Source organism: Aulostomus chinensis, chromosome 21 (assembly GCF_037954235.1).
Source record: "Aulostomus chinensis isolate RoL2024-O1b breed Wild chromosome 21, RoL_Achi_v1.0, whole genome shotgun sequence".
NCBI classification, from domain to species: Eukaryota; Metazoa; Chordata; class Actinopteri; order Syngnathiformes; family Aulostomidae; genus Aulostomus; species Aulostomus chinensis.
In genome coordinates this window covers 7,103,339-7,124,257 of record NC_141340.1, presented here as the reverse complement: position 1 = coordinate 7,124,257, position 20,919 = coordinate 7,103,339, and the positions used below count along the sequence as shown (strand labels likewise).

The window sequence follows — 20,919 nt, the reverse complement described above, 5'->3', positions numbered from 1 at the left end:
AGGGGGTGGGATGAGAGCTGAAAGTTTCAGACTTGTTGCATTTCATCTGTTCGCCAAATAGCAGAACATGAAAGATTCTCAGCAGACCACCACCGCATCACTGGTTTAGGCATGTGGATGATACGAGTCAAACCCCAGCGCATGCAAGCCATCACTGAACACATGAACTCAGTCAACAGTAATCTGAAGTTCACACGAGAGGAGCAGCTTGGCTCTTTCTTGACGGTGCTGCAGAGGGCAGAAGCCATGTTCTAGCCTGTTCTAGGTGGTCATGTTGCTGTTTGGTGTTGGTATGCTTTGGTGTTCTGTATAAAACACACAGAGCTGTAACGTTCCGCTCTTAAGCTGTTAGCGGAGGTAGCCACAGTGCCGAATTATCACCTGTGTTCATATGGAATCAAGCAGACGGCTGATGGACACTATATTACAGCACAGAAAAAAGACCCACAAAGTATAACATTAGTTCTTCCCATACAAGCGTTTAGTTCTCACCTGGTATTCCACTAAGCTGTCCAGCCTTTTGTCAGCCTGTCTTGTAACATCTCTTAGCTTTGTTAGAATCTGGGTGTTGTAACAAAATCACCACTTTCTCTTCGTCCAGATTGTCCTGGTGTGTATGTAGAATATGCCGGTGGCTGATGGCAAAATTAGATTGTTTTCATTTAATGTTATGATTTGGGGGCAGCATGGCTCAGGGTTGTGGTCAAAAAAAATTGATGAAAGGTTGCTGGTTCAGTCCTCAGTTCCCCCAATGAATGTGTCAGTTGGTCACTGAGCAAGATACTGAAGCCCTTATCACTACGAAGGGGTAGGTTAGCACCTTGCATGGCAGCTTCTACTGCGTGTGCGTGCATACGTGTGTGTGTGTGTGTGTGTGTGTGTGTGTGTGTGTGTGTTAGTGTGTGTAAATGAGGCAAAACTGTTGGCTAAATGACATCCGGTTTGCTACCTACCACCTTCCTTGTTCTATTTGAACACAGAATTACAAACAACCGGGAGGGCAACACATTAAAAAAACAATAGAAAATTTGCATTGTGCCAACTTTGTTTGGTTCCTTGTCAAGGAGTTAAACTTTCACCACCAAGCTGATAATGTAAAGATAGAAAACAAGCGAAGGAGGCGTGTGAAGCTCACGGATACCTGAGCTTCAGCTGCAACATTGGCAGGAACACCAGAGTCACGCTCCCAACAACCGCTGACACTTCCTCCACTCAGCCAGAACTGATGAAGCCCAAATGTCTTGAGTTGCTGCAGCCTAGCCTGGTTCCCCTGATTCAACCCTCCTTGGATGATTGTTCCACAAAAGTATATATTTCATAAACACAAGCCTCTTAATTCCATGTGATGAGTGAAATGTTTGACAACTAATTATCTAAATGACTGAGTGTACTTTAGCGCAAGCTCACAGTCGTATATCCATCCTACACATAAAAGGAATATGAAATTGGCTGGTGCAACACAGACCACTGTGTGGTTTCATATTGTTGAGTTTCAACACACTCATGTATACACACACACACACACACACACACACACACACACACACTCCCATCAAGCTGCTTCAACTGGCAGTAGATGGAGGGGAGCGATGAATAATGGATCACAGGTATTATCAGCTGATGAGGAGCTGCACACATGAGCGACGACATCCTGTTAATGCTCTTTCAAGCAGGCCTCCGTCTGATTTAACCATCGACTGTTGTGGCGTCTGCGTCTGTACGTGCACCGTGATGCAGTCTTTGGAAAAAGAAACATGAGGAAGGCAGCTTAATCCCAGCATATTGGAACATTTATTCAAAGCCCAAGTGCTCCTTGTGCTGCATGAAACTTTCTCAGGGGTGGAGACGAAGGGGACTAGAGTGTAGTTCTCTGTTTACTTCTTTTTATTTATTTTTTATTTTTTTTGTGCGGAAAGTACAGGAACAAGTCACCTTGAGGACACGCTGAATGCTGTAGGTTCACACAGCAATCATCAGTGGGATTTATTGCTCGGATCGATTTTCTAAACCAAATATCATATTCCAGTGGAACCGGTCTTGACCTGACCCACATGAACACATCTGCCAACAAAGTTGTACAAAGCTACAGTGAACATGGAGGCCACTGAAGTCTGATGTGGAATGCAAGCCAGCAAATTTGCGAGTTAATGCTAATAAAAATGACTGAAAAGCCTTTCCACTGCCAGAGCTATCAAGTCACTCTGACAACAGGGTTTGTCGCCCAAAATATGGTCAAGCTCACCGTAGAAGGAGCAGGTCCGCCAACTCTGACTGCTTCACTGGTTTTAACTTCCAGAGCTTTAAGGCTCTCCACTTTTCTCTGCAGCCACATTCCGTCTGTGGCTGCTTCAGTTTCAGTCATGAGCTCTAACACCTCATTGTCTCTCCGCTGACCACCTCCGTCGAAGCTGATGTTTGTATTCGCCGAGTGACTCCCGCCTTTGCAGGACAATAGCAAACCTCTTGAATTCCATTATGACTGTTCAGACTGAGTGAGTTGCATTGTAAAAAAAAACAAAAACAAAAAAATAACCCAAACAAACCCAGAAAATTTTTTATGAATGTTGAGGAATCTGACCTTGGCCATATGCACACACCGATGCCCCAGTGTAATCACAAGTACTCATTCATACACCTGCAGTGTTACTGTATATTTAATTATTACATTAAGTATTAAAATTTTAATTTCATCTTCCAGGGTCAGCAGACAAAAAAAAGGTCCATGTTCTAATCTACGGGCCCAGCCTCAATTTAAAAATCTGCGTGCCTGGATAATAAACTCTTGTCTGAAGAACTGCTCAACCATCGTCTTGTTATTTTCCCAGACCTGCAAGGTTAATTGTAGACAGGAGAGTGCTGACTTTGGAGTCACACACCGGCCTGCCAATGAGTCACAAATTCATTTGTGGAATTTTTAGAACCGTGGCTACGGTTTATGAGTCTGACACGGTGCATGAACTGTGCAAACTGATTTGTAAATCAGATCCAAGTACATCAAATATCTAGCATGATTTGGTTTGCTTGGATCACGACTCCGTCTGTGTGGTTTTGAATTGGCTGCCTCTCGTCTTTCTAAACCGAAATTATTTAACAAATGGTGCAGGGAAGAGGGATCAGATCACGAGTGGTCATTGGAGACATGGAGATACATTCTCACAGCCGTCCACTTGTGATCGGATGAACCGAGACATCGGAGCAGGGTCACAGGTACCACTTCACCTCTACGCCTTAAAGAAACTTTTTTCTTCTTTCATTTGTACAGAAACATTGCAAGTAACTTCATGAGGACAATGCAACAAATTCTTCAGCTCAACATAAATCCTGCAGTGCTGAAGAATTTAGAACTGTAAACACATTGGCTTAACATATTCAGGTCTCAGCACAATGCAGGATGGACGAATAAATGAACGAATCTTGGGAGGCGAATGATTCTTTTCTACGGTTTGTTTTTGTGCTTATGGGCCAGAAAATAGTCAATTAGCACCAGCGGGCAGTAATCAACTGCATTTTTACCTCCTCTCACGATTTCATCTCTCTTCCATTATCCTCCTCAGAGCGTTTCAGGGACGCTTACACATCTTCTGTCATTCCTGCTTTGCCTGAGCGTCAAAGATAACTTCTTCTTTTTTTTTTTCCTTCCGTACACAGTTGAATTTCAAATATGTCCGATTGGCTGCTTGTGTTCTGTCACATGACAAAAACAAATGAGTTTGATTATTACAGTCAGATTTTGAAGAATCTGATGAATGCACTGAGACTATTTTAAACACCGCAGATGTGCAGTACAGTACTTAAACAAGCAATTTAATCATCCCCCCCCCCCCCCCATTTGAGGTAATTCAAATATTTCAAAATCATGTCCAATTCTAGCTCGTGGTGATTAGGCAGGATCATTCGCACAGAACTTTATGAAGAATGTTGACTATGATTTTTAGATCTAGAGCGTGCCATACAAGTAGCAGCCACTTGATTATTCTGCCCATCTTCTTGGTCTTATTGTGATTTGCACACAGAACATTTCACATTCATAAAATGTCAGGAGCAATTTTACAGCCCACTTATTTCCAGTAAATGACATATTAGACATGGGGTAACGCGTCAACCTTCTCTACGTGAGTCCTTAATGTGTTCTTATATAGGTTCCAGGTGTGGAGGAAGTTTGTGTTGAATGGAATTGTCTTTCGTTGAAGTCTTATCCATGTTCTCGGGATGGACTCGCTCACTTGTGACCGCGTTTGCTGCGGACATGAAAATATTGTTAAGATTATATTTGAAGTCACAGGAACGGAGGAGAACAGGACAGGAGGATCGAGGCCACGGAGAGTCTTTATTAAATAATATGTGAAATGCTGGTAGAGGATAAATTGGGGAAGTCGGAGATTTATAACACAGAAGTTAACAGCTCAAGGATGAAACGAACAGCAAAGGGAAGTGAAATGGCACATAAACCCGTGGAGCTAATCATGAACAGGCCATCAGGAAAAGAGCTGATTGGCTGGGAGACGCAGGCAGGGAGGGACGAACAAAGCTGGTGCAGAACTGCTGCGAGGACAGACAGGAGGGCAACCAGAACACATAAGTTCATACTTAATACGACTTACTTTTGCTTCGAGTTCATAGATTTTGATATAAAAATCAGCTGATGGCACTGTCACAGAAACTGAGATGAAATATGTTTTGGAGTTGTCGACTGTGTTAAAATTAGTTTGGATTATTATAATTTTGTAACAGATTTTGGTCATCTTTGAGGAAGACCTGTAACCATGCTGCTCTCGCTGTCGGGATGTCCGACCAGTTGTTTGGGCTGCAGCAGTCAGGCACCTAAAGGAGCTGCACCTGGGGCGGATAAACCAGACGAGATGCTGGTTTGTGAAGCCGCCATTTTGAATGCTTTGGCTTCACTCACTCTGTTCTTGCGTACAGACGCTGTGTTGCACACTTTGCTCACTGGTGTGTTTTGCAGCAAACTGTTTGTCCTGAAAAACCTCTGTAGCTCAGTCCTCGACTGTTTCTGTGGTCCTGTTTTTTGTTGACTGCGATCTCAAGAAGCCGTCGCAGCTTCATGTGGACTTGCAGCTGGTTGACTGCACCCTACCGACCTTCCCAGAATCACCAGGTGGCCCTTGTCACCTCCTCCAAGCTCTTCAGACTAAAACATCTTGTCCTGATTATAAACTTTATGGCCTTGTATTGGTGTCTACTCCTCTAAAAAAAACTGCCCTTGTTTTCTACTCTGACAGTGAAGAAAGTGCTGACTCAGGCCTGCCTGGAGGGGCTCCTTTCTTTGACACCATGTGTCTGCACTTCAAGCTGTGATGAAAGACGCCTGACAATGTTTGTGTAAATCTGCACATTAATCAAAAGTAGCACCACCTACATGGCTGAACTCCATTAGGAAATATTTATTGATCTTTAAGCTGGCGTCATTATCTGTCTGCTTAATATTCCAGCCTGACTGTCTCAGTAGATTAGAACTCTCTGAGGGAAATATGAGTCCTTGAAGCAAAATTAACTGAGCAAGGAAGGATTTACGCTTTAATTAACGTCTGTCTCATGGCCTTTTGACAGCTGACGCGTGGTCGCTATGAATGATACATATATTAAAGAATCCACCCAGCTGTGTGTGTTCCAATTACTGAAATCACAGTTAAGATAGTCTGCATTTTCCTGACTCCTTTCCTGACTGAAACAATGTTTTAGATAAAAGACACAAATGTGAGGCGTCTTTGAAAGACCCAGAGAGGAAGAGACGGGAAATAGGAGGCCCGCAACAAGAGCATTCTTCCTAATTCTGTACAGGAGACAATAAAAGCAGACAAGCCTCTCCCAAGTGGCTCATAAAAGTCCATGAATGTTGCTCTTATGAAAAAAAAAAACAAAAAAAAAACAATCCTGACGCTCCAGTCTGGCCAGGAGCTCTTTAACAGTGGGAGACATTTAGCTCACATGGTTGCTTTTTGTTGTTTAATAAACACTAAAACCATGATCAAAATGAAGAAAACCATAAAGACGAATGAAAAGGCAAATGGGAACGACTGTGTATTCATATTATCTAATTTAGCCGGTTATTTGTTGCACTGGAAAATGGAAAAAAAACATCAGAGCTGAGATGCATGGTGGTTCTCTGTTGTGTAAAGGTTTAATTTGTTTTTAGAATTTGCAGTGTATTGGGTTGCGTGATGTCATAACAGCATTAATGGATTTATGTTCTCTGTAATAACAAAACAGACTCAGTTAGATTAAATGACAAAACAAGACAATCACAAGTCTCTCCCTTTAATGTTTTGTTTTTTTTTTGCACCATAATTCTTTTGTGTTTACACAAAGTATAATTTCTCTTCCTGCAGGAGGACACAGATCACAACTATTACACATCAAAAACGTACGGCCCAACAGATCCCATGAGCAAAGACTTGTGGGTAAATGTTGACGAATTGGACAAAGAGAAAGTCAAGATCCACGGGATTTTGTCCAACACACACAGACAAGCTGCGGTAAGTCAACAATGGAATGGATGAAAGTTTTATTAATTCTCTCTATAATTGCCGTTCAGAAATAAGTGTTGGTGTCCTGCTTTCTCAGGTCTTGAGATTCTAAAAGTGGTTTATTTCATCCAAGGAAGGAGATGTTAGTTTAAGAAGTACTGGACTTTAAAAACACTTAAAAGCTCAATTATAAACTGTTTGGACAATGTGTGGATCTTTACAGTGACGTCAGTGGATAGTCATTCAGCCATTTTGGGTTTTTGTAAAAGGGGTATAAAAAAAAAAAGAAAAGCAATTTTATCGTAACGTCAAACAAATCTGCTACCCTCCTTCATGTGAAATTCACCTCATAGTTTTTGTGTAATCCTGTAAACGGGCAAATGACCTCATTGGTAGAGTTAAAGATAAAAATTCAGTCAGGTAGTTTTGATGTGGCCTGAAAAAATGGCGACAAAAATGAAACTCCAATCGAAAGAAGTCATCAAATGGGTTGGACTGTATACTGTGTGTGACTTGTGTGTTACTGGTGGTGTGTGAGTCAAAAACTATCTTGCTAAGTCGCATGGTATGGGAGTCCTGTCCTAGTGAATGTGGGAGCCTTATATGGCTCTGCTTACTCGTGACATCTCGCTGTTACGGGCTTAAGGAGGAGGATGTGTACCCTTGGTGGTTTCCTTCCACAGGTGCTGTGAAATTTTAGCCATTTGTGAGACCGGGTTCAATAAAGCTCGACGCAGGTCAAACCCGAGAACTATGACTGTGCTATCATTGAGCCCTAACGGGACTTGGAAAGAGCATTTCTCATCAGTGTGGCTGCCATTAATATTTCAGCAAGATCATTTCTTTTTTTATATTGTATCTTTATTTGAGAGGGACAGATAAATAGGAGGGTACAGCAATATTCAAAGAAATGAAAATAAATGTCCTTCCAGTTTTGTTTGTTAGAGTCCTGAAAATGTGCATCATCAGCCATCAATATAGACTGTGACTGGGGGGACTCTCCCCTGAAGTCTACAGTAAACTATTCACTATTCATTGAAAAACAGAGTTTTCAAAACGCTCTCCGTCTTCAGTCTCTTCACACAAGCAGGTGACCCATGTGAAATGAATACTGACGCAGTCATCAGACTGACTGGAGAGACAGAACGGCATGGAGGCAGCGACGGACTTTAGAAAGCAGTGAACAAAAGCTGGCGAGGAGATAAAATAGAGTCCCACATTGTGCATTCTGCTCCTCCACCTTCAGTCAAGCAATGATGGATTGAACCATACAATTGCAGACAAGCTCTGCTTTTAAACCAGAGAACGCTGTGATGCCTAGGAGGAATGTGGGAGGTTCTTTTGTCTTTGTTTTGTTTCTCTGAAAAAAATCAATAAGTGTATGTTCCAATTCCATAATGGACGAAGCGATTGAGAGTCAAAACGAGATCTGAAATCTTTCTTGGATAATTTGCCTGTGGGATTGGAATACAGGAGGAAGTGAAAACCTTCTGCGTTGGAATTCAGGCTCTAATTCATCAGAGTAACATTTTTAGCCAGTAGTTTATTAGCAAACGTCCAGAGAAACAGTATAAAACTATGAATACTTGCAGAGAACTCCCATGCTCCTTCCTGGCCCAGCTGCCTGCCAGTGATTTGCCCCCCGACACCGAAAGAAATTGGCCAATAAGGTCGTAAAACAAAACCCAGCCACAGAGGTCAACTTCATCACAGCATTTTGGAAAGGTTAAGCTGTGGACTGGCCATACAGTCAGTGATAGAGATTCAGCGTGGTTTGCCGCAGTATTACTCCTTCTGGCATACTCTATAATAGCTGCGTTTTTACAGTGGACTTTTCTCTAACAGAACATTTTCTGGCACACCGACTGTAGCAGAACTGTTCGTTTGAATGGGAATCCAAGAGGAATTTTATAATCCTTTAGTAAAGATCATTTTGTTATCTGAAATTTTTGTCAGGCCCTAAGATATCTGCAGATATTGTGGAAGACCTTTTCTGCTTGGGAAAAAAAAATACAAAAGAAAACTCATGGAAGATTATGAAGATGATGTCACGCTAAGTAATTGATACTTAAAAAATGTGTACAGCAAAAAAAAATTTGATATAACCCATGTTCTATCATAAACATTGCCTATTTGCCAATAATAATTAAATCAATTGAGCATGGGTTGACTGTCAGATAATGATCCAAAGAATTACACCTGCATGTTAAGACAAAAGGTGTCCCCCAAGGATCAACCTTAGAGCTCTGATTGTTTTCTAAAATTATCAGTGACTTTCCTCTAATCTGCTCTAGTTGTAACATTCAACTGCAAGCTGGTGACACTTTCATTCTGCCATTCGCAGGTATTTACACAATCAAAACTTAATCCAAAACGGTTCAAATATGGGTTTTTAGATCAATTCTAAACTGTCCTTAAGACCCCAAGTTGCATCAAGAAAATACGTTTCTGGGTTGGCGCTCTTAAGCTCTCCGCAAACAGTTTTCGTTTTTGATATATAGTCAACTTTTTCCCCTACTGTGCACTCCACAAGTCAGTAGATTGATATAGTAATAGTTGTGATCTGTGTCCTCCTACAGGGACATTGATTTATTTCAATCCACCTGAAATTTTCAAGTTTCCCTTTTTTTATGTCGCAGTACACCCTCCAAAACAAGATGTTACATCTCAAGTGGGTTTATCCGGCGGAGAAATAATTCACAAATTTAGCATATTAAACAAAGTGTAAAGCTTGAGAGTATTGTTTTAGCTGTCATTTATCAACAGCAGTTATTTTTTAGGACATGATGTAATTACTGTCCTCTTCTTGCTGCTCTGACCAAAGCAGCTATAACACAGTGGGTTGTTTTAGAGAGAGGAGTCTCTCCTCTGATTCCCCTCTCACCTCTGTCTTTCTGACTGGGGTCATCTGTCTGTTTTTTCCCCTCACAGAGAGTCAATCTGTCCTTCGATTTCCCATTTTATGGACATTTCCTGCGTGAAATCACAGTGGCAACTGGTGGTAAGTAAACACACCACTTTGAGTCTGTTCTTTCTATAGCGGCTGTTATTACTGGATATGCTGTACTGTATATGCCTGGCTTATTAGTCTGTATGTAGACAGTTTTTATTGCTCTGAGGTTTAGGAGGGAATGTGGTAAGATTTATAAAAATGAGTCTGGACTACAGAGGCATTCAGAAATGGGGAACACAGATTGTGCATGTATATGTGCATCTCTGGCACTTGGTGTACATGATGATGGTGAGATCCCACCTGTGAATGCTGAAATCGAACAAGCTATGAGTCATTTCTTTGGACGTATCTGGGAAGTTTGAAAATAAATCTGAAGATTCAGGGTTGAAAATGCTCATCTGGCACAAACCACCGTGCAAAACCCGCCAGCAGTCCTCTGCCAGGCAAGCAGTCAGCCTGATACATGACCATTTAGAGCTCTCACCTCGGCAGGATAGTCTGTTAGTCTGGGGGATAAAAACAAACGACTCTCAACACTCAGTGCCACCAGTTACACTCAAAACAGAGCTGGAAACACAAGTCCCTCTGCCAAGTGGCCTAGCAGACACTGATAAGGAGGTGGGAGAATCAGAGGGTGTGTGTGTGTGTGTGTGTGTGTGTGTGTGTGTGTGTGTGTGTGTGTGTGTGTGTGTGTGTGTGTGTGTGTGTGTTAGACACATGACGGTGCAGACGTGTTTGCCAGAGTGTGCAAGGCAATTTTCCACTTGAGTCTTGACGGCAAAACCACAACAACCAAACCAGCTATTATCGCATCAGAGACCAAAGCCCAGCTCTTACCCAACTATTTCAGAGATGCTGTGTTGCATTTAACTGCCACTGGAATAATAAAGAAATAATCCGGCATGTCTCTTATCATCATTATCACCACCGGCTCATTTTCCCATTTGATCTTCCATCACTGAGGTGGCTTCTTTGGACTTTAAGAACATTCTGGAGGAATGGGCAACGAGATAACGAGAATATGCATTCCTCTAGATAGAGATGGAAGGATGAGGAGGAGGAGGCAGCTATCTGCCGCTTGCAGGCCTCTGGAGCTTTGTCTCCGAGACGCCCTCCTCACATCCCTCCATTTCAGGGCCTATCAGTCAACACCCCCCACCCCCCAATCCCCACCTTAGCGTCCTCCCTGCCTTTACTGCTGTCAGCAAGTCACTGCTTTTACTTCTGAAAATATTTATTCTTTTGGTTACCCACGCATAAACTCTGCAGGAAGAGCTCACGTAATTTCAGTGGAAGTCATCTTCTAAACAACAGGGCAGCCAGACACATTACCGATGTGGGAAACGCGATTGCAACTCGTGAAGAGTTGAGGTTCAAGTCAACTTCTTTCCACTCTGTGAATTGAGATTTACTCTACCAAAAGTCTGCGTCTTACATGTTTTTTATTGTTTTTTTTTTCAACACTAAAAATAAGATGACTCCTGTGTGACATGATTATCTTTAGAAATGTAAAAATGTATAGCAGGATTTGAAACAGGAAACAATCGAAAGACACACCAATGTAGCATTTTTGCTAACTAGCTAACTATAACACTATATCCTTGCTTGTAGAGAGATATAAATGTTATGAAAATTGATTGACTGCTGGATGCTATGATATTATTGGTGGAAATTTGTTGGTTTCTGTAAGCGTGAATATTTTGTTTCACAGTAATGCGTAGTAAGTAGATTTTGATGAGAGAGTATGAAGAAACGGACAGGATTGAATAGCGAAACAATGTGAAAAAGAATTTGAACTAAAAGGGTTTTTAAAAAAAAAGGCTTTTTGAATTGCGGCTGGACTTTAATATACATAAATATCAGACATCTACAGAAAATGCTGGTGGGGGGAACCAGAGCTCAGCAGTGTGTATTTAGCTGTTAAAGTTGAAAGGGCATTCTCCGCTCTCGGTTCCAGTTGTTTTAATCTGATTTCGGAGGGATACTGTCTTTTCTTTTTCCACCACTACAAAAGCAGTTAGGGGGCGGCATGGCTCAGTGGTAGAGTGGACGTCTAGCAACCGAAGGGTCGCTGGTTCGATCCTCACCTCCCCCGGTGACCATGTTGAAGTGACCTTGAGCAAGATACTGAGCCCCTAATTGCTCCTGATGGCCCTGTGATGGACTGGTGACTCGTTCAGGATGAACCTGCCTCTATCAGCTGGGATAGGCTCCACCCCCCCCCCCCCCCCCCCACGACCCCTATATACCAGCAGAATAGAAAATGGATGGTGGACAAAAGCAGTTAGGACTCAGTCCCAATTCAATTAGATAGGAGTCTGGTTGTCTTGTACCAAAATAGGTACCTGGTGATGTCAGCAAGATGGCTAATGAGTGACAAGACCTGTTTAGAAGGACTTTGTGCTTTACAGCTGGCTTGAGGCTATCAATCCCCACACACTGATTTCTTGCATTGAACACGTGTGTCTACAAATAGTTTCATTCTTTTGAATATGAAGAGCTTAAGACTCGATAATCAAATAACTTATAACAACTTTTGAAATCTTTCTACATGTTTAACAACCCTTCTCTTAGGAACAACTGCACAAATTTTAAAATTCCAAAGACTGCAGCTGCCTAGACACCCCGATGACAAAAATAGGCCGGAGACATTCAAATGTGAAGCGCAGTTGGGACAATATATGACATGAACTGGGATTTCCAGGCGTTTAGTGACTGTCAGCATGCTGCAGTGAGCTGGCTGGAGTGTGTGCCTGTGTGTGTGTGTGGTCAGTTTGCCTCGCTGAGCGTGTCGAGAGCTCAGTGTGTAGAGACTGTGAGTATCATTGATGTTATGTGATCCGACCGCCGCCAGCTGCGTCAACGGATTTCCAGCTGTGGCATGCTGTTGACAAGGCCAGCTGTCACTCTTAACAAGCAGAATATATGAGAGGATCCAAAAACAAAATGTTAAGACAACAAAATGACATTTTTGAATCAAATTACAGGTATTTTGTATCATCATACCGCAAATTTGTGACCAAATGCATTTATATGCGAGGACCCAATACGAAACATCTGTCAAGCTGAAATTCTAGAGCACATAAAAGGAGAAAGGGTCAGTCGGGGTGATGTTGAGTGACCTCCGCTGCGGGAAAGTCATGTTTCACTTGTTCAGTAGATGCGTCTCCCAACCCATTAAACCCAGAATACATCTGAAGGATTGAAAGTATTTATTTTTCTGATAATTATCAAAGTTTTCACCTTTTTACCGTAAAAAAACGGAATGGTTCTCCTGTTTTGGTTACCCACATAGACACATTCAACCTCTCCCTCAGGACATGCCACTAATACGCACCAGCAAATATCTTAAAAATCACTAGAATGGGCCCAAAAAATTGCTTAAATTATCTAAGATGCAAAATGTTCCATCTAATTCAGCCTTTTGATTGTTTTGAAGTAACTTGGAAGATGGATGGATGGAGGGATATCTCAATCTGTCAAAAGAAGGTGAAGGAAAAGAGTCAAAGACATGGATGTATTTTGTTGCAGGGATGTTGACTCACATCCACAGGTCAACCAGCTCCCCTCCTGTCTCATCACACTTCTTCGCACTTGAAGAGTTGGTGGACAGTCACTGGGGCATCCAGGAGGATTCAGTTTTATGGAGCAAATAAACTGTCCTTGGTGGCATGTTTCAGTAACTCAGATGAGATCTTTAGTGGAGCTTAAAAATGGTACACAAGATGCTCCAAATGGAATCCCCTTCTGTGGTTGTCTTGAATGCTTAAGTGGTGCTGGTCCCTTAGCAAAGCCCCGGTTTAGGTTTCTAATATTTTGGGATGCACTGACTGACCCTTTAATACTCAACAAAACTAAGAACCCACATATTCTTGATATTGACAAGCAGCTTATAAATTAAAACAGCCAGACTGAAAACACAGAGGTCTCTGCTCCTACGGTGGCCAGGAGGGACATGTCACTGGTTGTAAGCTATAACAATGCTCATTGATGCCTCAAGTAATTGTGTAGTCTAGCGGTGCACGTTGGTCCAACTTGCATATTCTACTCCTGTCATTACTTCTCTTTACATCATCGACAGTAGTGAAGTTACACTGAAGTAGCTGATCAACTTAAGTATTAGCAATATAGATATAGCACCTTTCTAAGAGTTGAAAAGTTACCGTGAAGAAGCGGCATGTTTCCCTGAGCTTAGCTAAAGTGTATATGTTGCAGAAAGCTAACCACATGCAGGAATCAGGATGCAGACTTGGTCAAAGTGGTCCTCTAGTCTAAACACATTCCTTCACACAGATAATTGAGCTAGTGAACATAATCACTGGAGCAAATAAGTCTCCCTCTAAACAAATGGTCTCTATAAATGTCCTTTCTAGCAGACTGGTTGCTTAAAAGGGGTCACAGTGGACAGTGTTTCACGTCCAACAGTGCCACAGGATGATGAGTTCTTCCTTGGTTGTTAGGGGCTATTAAAGTTCGTTTCCCATAATGTCCTCAGTATAGATTAGTATCAATCAGTAATAAAGTGCAGGAAAAAAAACAACTACTGGCATTTACTTGATGTAAGAAAGCGTCTAGAGTCAACAAACTTCAGTGTGTGTGTGTGTGTGCGATCCCGTCCTGGTTTTTCGCTGACTCAGAACATCTGTGATCAACAACAGAAAAAAAAAAAAAAAATTCCTTTAAATTAAACACAGGCCAGGACGAAGGAACAAAGACCTTGTCTAAACACAGCGTCCAATAAAGTGAAGCTTTAGTCTAGTGGGACCGCTAATTCCTGCTCATGTTTGTCTTGGACATGCACTTTGGATCGCGGCGCACATAAACACACCTTCTGACTGTCTGTCCGAGCATCAGAGCTCTCACTTCATTATTGAAGCTCTCTTTTCTTTTGGTCCTCTCATTGTACGTCTCTCCTCCCTCCTGGGTCCAGCCTCCTCTGCTGTAAGTGAGGGCCATAATGAATGAGTGGGCTCTCTATTGAGTGCCCTGCAGTGCTCATCTCTTTAGTGTATAGAGAGGCTGTCTGGTCTTCTTTAGACTGTCAAATACGCCGTATTGTGTTTTCAAGAGATTGCTGGTACAGTCTGTGGAGAAAACCCTTCAACACAGGACAGTGTGTGTGTGTGTGCGTGTTTATCCGTTCAGGCAAGTGTGTTTGTAAGCTTTCTGGAGTTTTGAAAGGAAAAGGAGAACATATATACTGAAGCGGCCAAAACAAAGAAGAAGAAGTAGTTTAGAAAGAAAAAGGAGATAAAAATGTGGAATGTAGGGAGGCTGATTTGGAGGGAGCCGTTTGCCGTTTCTGTCGGGTCCAACGTGCGTCGCACAATCAGATAAAAGATGGGAAAATGCAGATGCAGCACAGTGCAAGCATGACGTCTCCAGCAGTAACAGAGAGGTAGACTCAACAACGCAACCTCACTATGCGTCATCCCTTTAAATCCATATACCATGACATAACACACGCTGAACACCACTATCTGCTGGGTGGGGATGTGTGTGGGGGTGATAGAATATTAGTTTCCATCATGAAGGACCTACATGATGTGGTTAAAAACACGGTTAAGACATGCATTCCAAAAGTCTAACGGTGATACAGTAAAGGACTCACCACAGAGTTGATTCATGTATCTGGTGATTCTGAGACGTCTGAGGTGAGACCCAGCTGAGCAGGGGGAAGTCAGACCATGCCAAGTGATGGGGGGTCAGAGGGGACAGAAATCCAGTGGATTAAACAGATATGTTGACCAAACGTGATGGAGATGGTTGGGACCAGAGTCAGGCAGGTCTAGGAGGGAAACTACAAACCACAATCTTGGGCATTTTTGTCATTTTCGGTGGCAAAAAAAAAAAAAAGAAAGAAGAAAATAATTGCTGGTTGTGACTTCATCAGTGTGAGGATGTGCCATTTCTCTTGGCTATCTTTGAGCCGCTGGGTAGACAGACTTAAGATTTGCAGTTTTAATTGCTATCCGCCTGTAAAGCACATCAAGAAAAGTGTAACAAGTATTACACTGAAATGTTATTTTTCAATTAATTGAAAAAAAAAAGGAATCAACAGCTTAATTAGCATAAAAGTTATTTTTCCAGCCTAGATGTGTGTCTTTGTTTACACTGTCTGAGCGCCAGCGCCTGTACCTTTAATTACTGTCACCATTGCGGCGCTTCCTATTAAGCCCTACAAGATGTCCCATCTTATTCACTCCATTTCTTGGTAGAGTCCCCCCCCCCCATGAGTGCTGACAGTGCTCTATATAGAGGTAACCGGGAGTGCGTAGGTCTTTAGGGAAAGATTGATTCCCCTCATGGTCTGCTCTACTCCTACTCTTCACTGTGATGGATTTGTTTTTATGGCCCTCCCACAGTATTAGACGACATATGGTGGCATGAAATGAGAGTTTATAGGTCTGGTCTGGCTTCAATGAGATTTGTTCCCCCCAATTTTTTGTTCCTCAGCAAGGTTTTTCCTCCCAATTTGCCTCAGGCAACCCCTTCTTAGACTGTATTTCTCTTGAAGTTTCCCCTTCAAAAAAAAAAAAAAAAAAAAAGTGAGAGAGAGTGATTTCTTACTCTGGTCTGGTTTGGTCTTTTCCGTCGTTGGATTAATGTAGCAGAAAGACGGAGACGATGAGGAGACAGACGCGCCAACGGATAAACAAACCTGTTTGCTGTTTACCTTGCGACAAATCTTAGGTTCCCAACAGCTGAGAACGTGTCTGCTGGTGTCATCTTGTGATGTTCCTTCATTGACAGTTAAGACATTGAAGATCTTTGAAGTTTAGGCTATGTTCTGGTGAGAAGGTGTGTAGAAGATTCCCTCCAATCTCTTGCAGAAGGTTACTTAAAGTTGTGTTCTGAAGAGTGATGCGAGGATCAAAACAGGATCCCTCCAAACGTCTGAGCTGGTTCCTGTAACATCGCTATAGTTATGCTAATCCCCAGAGGGAACATCCTGTATAAATTCCCCTAGACATTCCCGGAACTTCCTGAATGTCCACCAGTTGACGTCCCTCTACCTTTAAAGAACTCATTTCTTGACTGCCTGAAAACCCTCTGGGAATGTTACTGGGGAACATTACACGGTGAGGTCTACACCAGTGGGGACCATCTCCAAATGTTCCGGGAATTTATCATTTTTTAGCTAGAAAACTTTTTCTAAGCTCTAAAAGGGAGCGAATGACCTAGAGAACCGTTTGGGGACATTTAATATATTTCTCTGTCGTTCTCTTTGTAATTTTACAGTGTGACCGTATGATAACCAAAACAGAACATCCTGCTAACGTAATGTATAGAACAGTGAACCATGGGAGATCACATTCCGTAAAGTTTTGGGACGTTTACCACCTTTGTAGAACCTTTAGAGAACCTTCTATAGGGTCCTCAGAATGTATTGAAAACTCACTAACTGGTATCAGCAAAGTGGTTTAGAATGGACCTGGTTCCACTTGAGAACTAAACAGGTGATGCATTGGAATTGTACCTGCCACCCGGGTTGTCAGTTCCTGTTGTGGTTGCTGACAGAGTCAGAATGAGAAACGAAAGCTTTGAGTCAATCTGTTTGTGACAGTGTTTGACTTTGCTAAATATTATTGTCAGCAGGGAAATTAGAACGTTGTTTGACACTCTTGTCATCAGCGCAAATTCCTTATGCAAAGACTGTTCCCTTGTGATGAATAATGGGTGTTTTCCCCTTTTTCCTGAGTCCATTTATAACCATGTTTACTGGCTGCTAAATGATGCAGCTCTAGTTTGTGTTGACTGAGCATGTCGCTCTCTCTGTGGAGAAAACCATTTGTGCCTTGTTGAGGGGACACATAAATTGGAAAAGTTGTCAGTTGACTTTTTGTTGTCACGTCCTCTTTGTTCGCATCCATGATTGATGATTTCTGTAAAAACACACTCGAGGAGGCAAAGGAGGAGAGGAACGGGGAAATTTGTCATGCACATATCGTCATGATGATGTATGGCTGCTCACTCAACACATCTTTTTCGAAGCCCCCCCCCTCTGTTTTTGATGGAAGATGATAGCACTAATTAAAACCACTGCTCGGCGAAGCAGCCTGCAGCAGCCTGCCAGAGACGGAGAAAGAACCGATCGCGTGGTTTAATGGGGAGCTTTTAACTTTGGACTGGAGGGCCGTCATCCTGCAGGATACTGTACCTGATAACATCTTTATAGACGGAGGGAAGGCGAGGAATGTAGGGAAAGGAAGATTGGTGTCGGTTTTTATAAGATGCTAAAGGGCAGATGTACCATAAAACCTTTGAATTAAAAGAGGCCCGCTATTAGTGAAGCATCGGACATCACTCCTTGTTGGTTTTTACAATGTGAGAAGGTAAATTACATATTTTTTTGTGTGATTGTGTGTTTTGTTTTGTTTTTTTCTCCTTTAGGGTTCATCTACACTGGTGATGTGGTGCATCGGATGCTAACGGCTACACAATACATCGCCCCACTGATGGCAAACTTTGACCCAAGTGTCTCCAGAAACTCGACCGTCATCTACTTTGACAACGGTGAGAGCGTCGTCCTCCAAATACGTTGCATGAATCTCTCTTTTTTTCACTGTGATGAATATGAAACAGTCCAGCACTTTCGGCTTCAAACTAGTTTATTTTGAAAATGGAATCTCCCGTAACCACGTTCGTGTGAGAGCGATATCACGTGGTTTCGCTGGGCAGCAGCGCCCTCTCCTGGGACAAGTGGTAAAATACAGGATGCTGGTGCACTCTCATTTTTAAGAATTGGCAGCGTACCACGCTACTGTGACCTGATTCAAGTGCAAGAACTGGTTTTGACCTTTGTAGTGCCTGATAGCACTAAAACCTAGCATTTAATTCGCATTTAGCTGAAATTGTATCACGCAAGAACAGACGCTCAGAACAGAAAGATGAGGAGCAAAAGAGGAAAAGGTGATGGTTTTGAAACTGTGAGTTGAAGCTATGAATACTGCATGGTGTTAACTTAGAAATAAATTAGCTTAACAGTGAAGGCCAAAATACCCCCCTTGATGCTACATACTCAAGAAAAAGGTCAGCCTCTGTCCATGTTTTGTTGCGTCTTCATTAACAGAAATTACTTGGATCATTTTAAATGGTTATGAACGTGGTTGTTACCCATGCAGGACCAAACTTTTATGTCTTCTTTTTTGGGAAGAACCCTGATGTCAGAGTTCCTGAGAAGGTAGTTCTAAGTATAATCTATGGTTGTTCCCAGTTCCTGCAGAACACACAAAAAGGTGTTTCGCTTCAGTGAGATAACCCCTTTTAGTTGATTTTTTTCCTCTGCTGTACAGGTTGGTATTGCTGTATAACAAAAAAAAAGTCTTTTTCATGCTGCTCTTCATCCTCAACTCGGGGCGGCTGTTCCTGCACGTACATGTCTGCTAAATTTTTCTCCGTTCCCACTTCACACGCTCATTGTGTGCCCTTTCTCGCTTATATGCACCTTTCGCCTGCCATCTGTGATGGTTGTCATGCGTCACGTCAGTCGTCACCATCTTCCCTCTGCAGCAGAGCGAGGGGCCAACCGTGTGACCTTCTGGAGCTCATCCCACTTTAACGTGGCTGTCAGCCGATCGATTCTCAGCCGGCCTGCTCGGCGACACACTGTCCATCCATCAATGTCCTGCCAATACGAGATTTCCATCAGATTGTGAAAGGTTGATATGGAGTTCACAACAGGGATGTTTCTTGACGGGGTGGCGTGAAACTTCACACTGTCGGCTTGAAACCTCAGTAGCGGATAAATGTTCATACTAACACGTTTCCGTCTTCTGGTTAATTAGAAGCTGCTAAATAAAGAGGTGGCCTGTTTATTTCAGACACAGAAAGTCAGGAGCGCAGTAAAAGTACCCTGAAGTTTGATCATGCACAAATATAGAGAAGTCAAGTGTTTCAGCACCTGATAGACTTTAACTTGTCGCTGCCAGATGGATCTTGTGACAGCACAGTGGTGAAAATAAATTGTAAAACTTGTTTGACTCTGCTCCGGTTGAAATGACAGATCTTAAAACCTTTTTTTAAATGTGTGATGTAACAAACTGGCTCTTCGATATGCCACGAGGAAACAGTTTTGTGTGTCGGGGACAAAACGGTCTTTGGGTTACACTCAGTGCACTTACATGAGCATATCAGACGAAGTCAAACTGTAGAGTTGATCCAACTGAAGCTGGACGTGGACCAGCGGATTGACTGAGATGGACCAACTTCCCCGCATCTGTTTTTGTCTCATATTGAATATTTAGTCAAAATATCAATGTCACATCAATGATTCTGTATCAGGTTTCTTGTATTACACTGTTCCTCATTTTGTTGAGGACCCTCAAGGACCCTTCGGGGGTGCCTTAACACCACTTTAAGAACCCTTGGTCTAAACCATGCTAAAACTCTTAATAATATCCCCATGCTGAGGGCAGGCTGGTGTAATGGGCCGGATTTGCTGTGTTTGTTTTGAGTTCATACAGCTTGTTAAGCTTGTAAGCGGAATTAGAAACAAGGCCAGTGTGTGTTCCCTCCACGCCTCCTCTCTCACTCGCTCTGTATTTTTAGTTGGAAAGCCCCAGTTAGGGTGACTGCCTCCCCTCCTGAACTGGATGCATTTTAAACAGACCTAAATCAGGCTTAACTTTTGCTGAATTACCGCAGCGATGGAGGTCTCAGTGCTTCTTTGGCAATCTCCTGAACTCCTCTTGCATCACGGCGTTCCTACTTGTTCTGTTTTTCCTTTATAGTCAAGTTGCTCCAGTGCGTTTCATCTTCGATGGTTTTATGCAACAAAGCCAGACTCACACATGCGTGTCCATTCCCAGAGGGCTCCTACTCAGCACATATTATGCCTTGGTTTCACGTAGATGTGCTCTCTCTCCAACCTGTCAGCACAAAACCTGAAGCGCCTCTTTTCTTTGGATGCGAGCGCTCTGGCTATGTCATGGAAAAATTGATTAGTTGTGTTAACAAACCTTTATTGCCCTGGCGGCCAGCCAAATGACTCACTCACAGGGGCAAATGGCTCTCACATCAATGGGTCCTCCAAAGTCCACAGTAAATCAAAATAGTGTTAAAAGTAACGGGAGGCCCCTGTCTGGAGGGTAGAACCGAATCCCTGGTCTGAGTCTGGTACTAATTTAGCATGAAGCCCAATTAAGGCGACACCTCCAGATGACTCCTTGTGGTCACGATTCCATGTAATAGTATATGACTTTATGATATTTATTCATACTTTCATCCCTTCGTAGTTATGGTGAGAGTGTGTTTAAAGGGTCAGTTCAACTAAATTACAGTAACGTTTTGAGTCCTGTAAGCTGCCCTGATGTCCAGAAACACAAGACACTGGAACTACCAATTATTTCGCATATTGCTGATTGATTTTGCCTATGACAGTTAACAAAAATCAACCAACCAAAAACCAAACAGCCCCTCAACAAGCACATGGCCCAACATAGAAGAGCCAACTCTGGAGGACAGGACTCAGCGGTTTTC

At 42.5% G+C, this 20,919-nt stretch overlaps 1 protein-coding gene across 1 annotated transcript in view; it reads left to right on the top strand.

Annotated features, from left to right (window-relative positions):
* Positions 1-20,919, top strand: part of plxdc2b (plexin domain containing 2b) — a 95,466-nt gene that overhangs the window by 44,524 nt on the left and 30,023 nt on the right. The window contains exons 3-5 of the mRNA XM_086192382.1: positions 6,348-6,494; positions 9,417-9,486; positions 17,833-17,955. Coding sequence (XP_086048508.1) covers positions 6,348-6,494; positions 9,417-9,486; positions 17,833-17,955 — 340 coding nt within the window. The remainder of the gene's footprint in view (positions 1-6,347; positions 6,495-9,416; positions 9,487-17,832; positions 17,956-20,919) is intronic.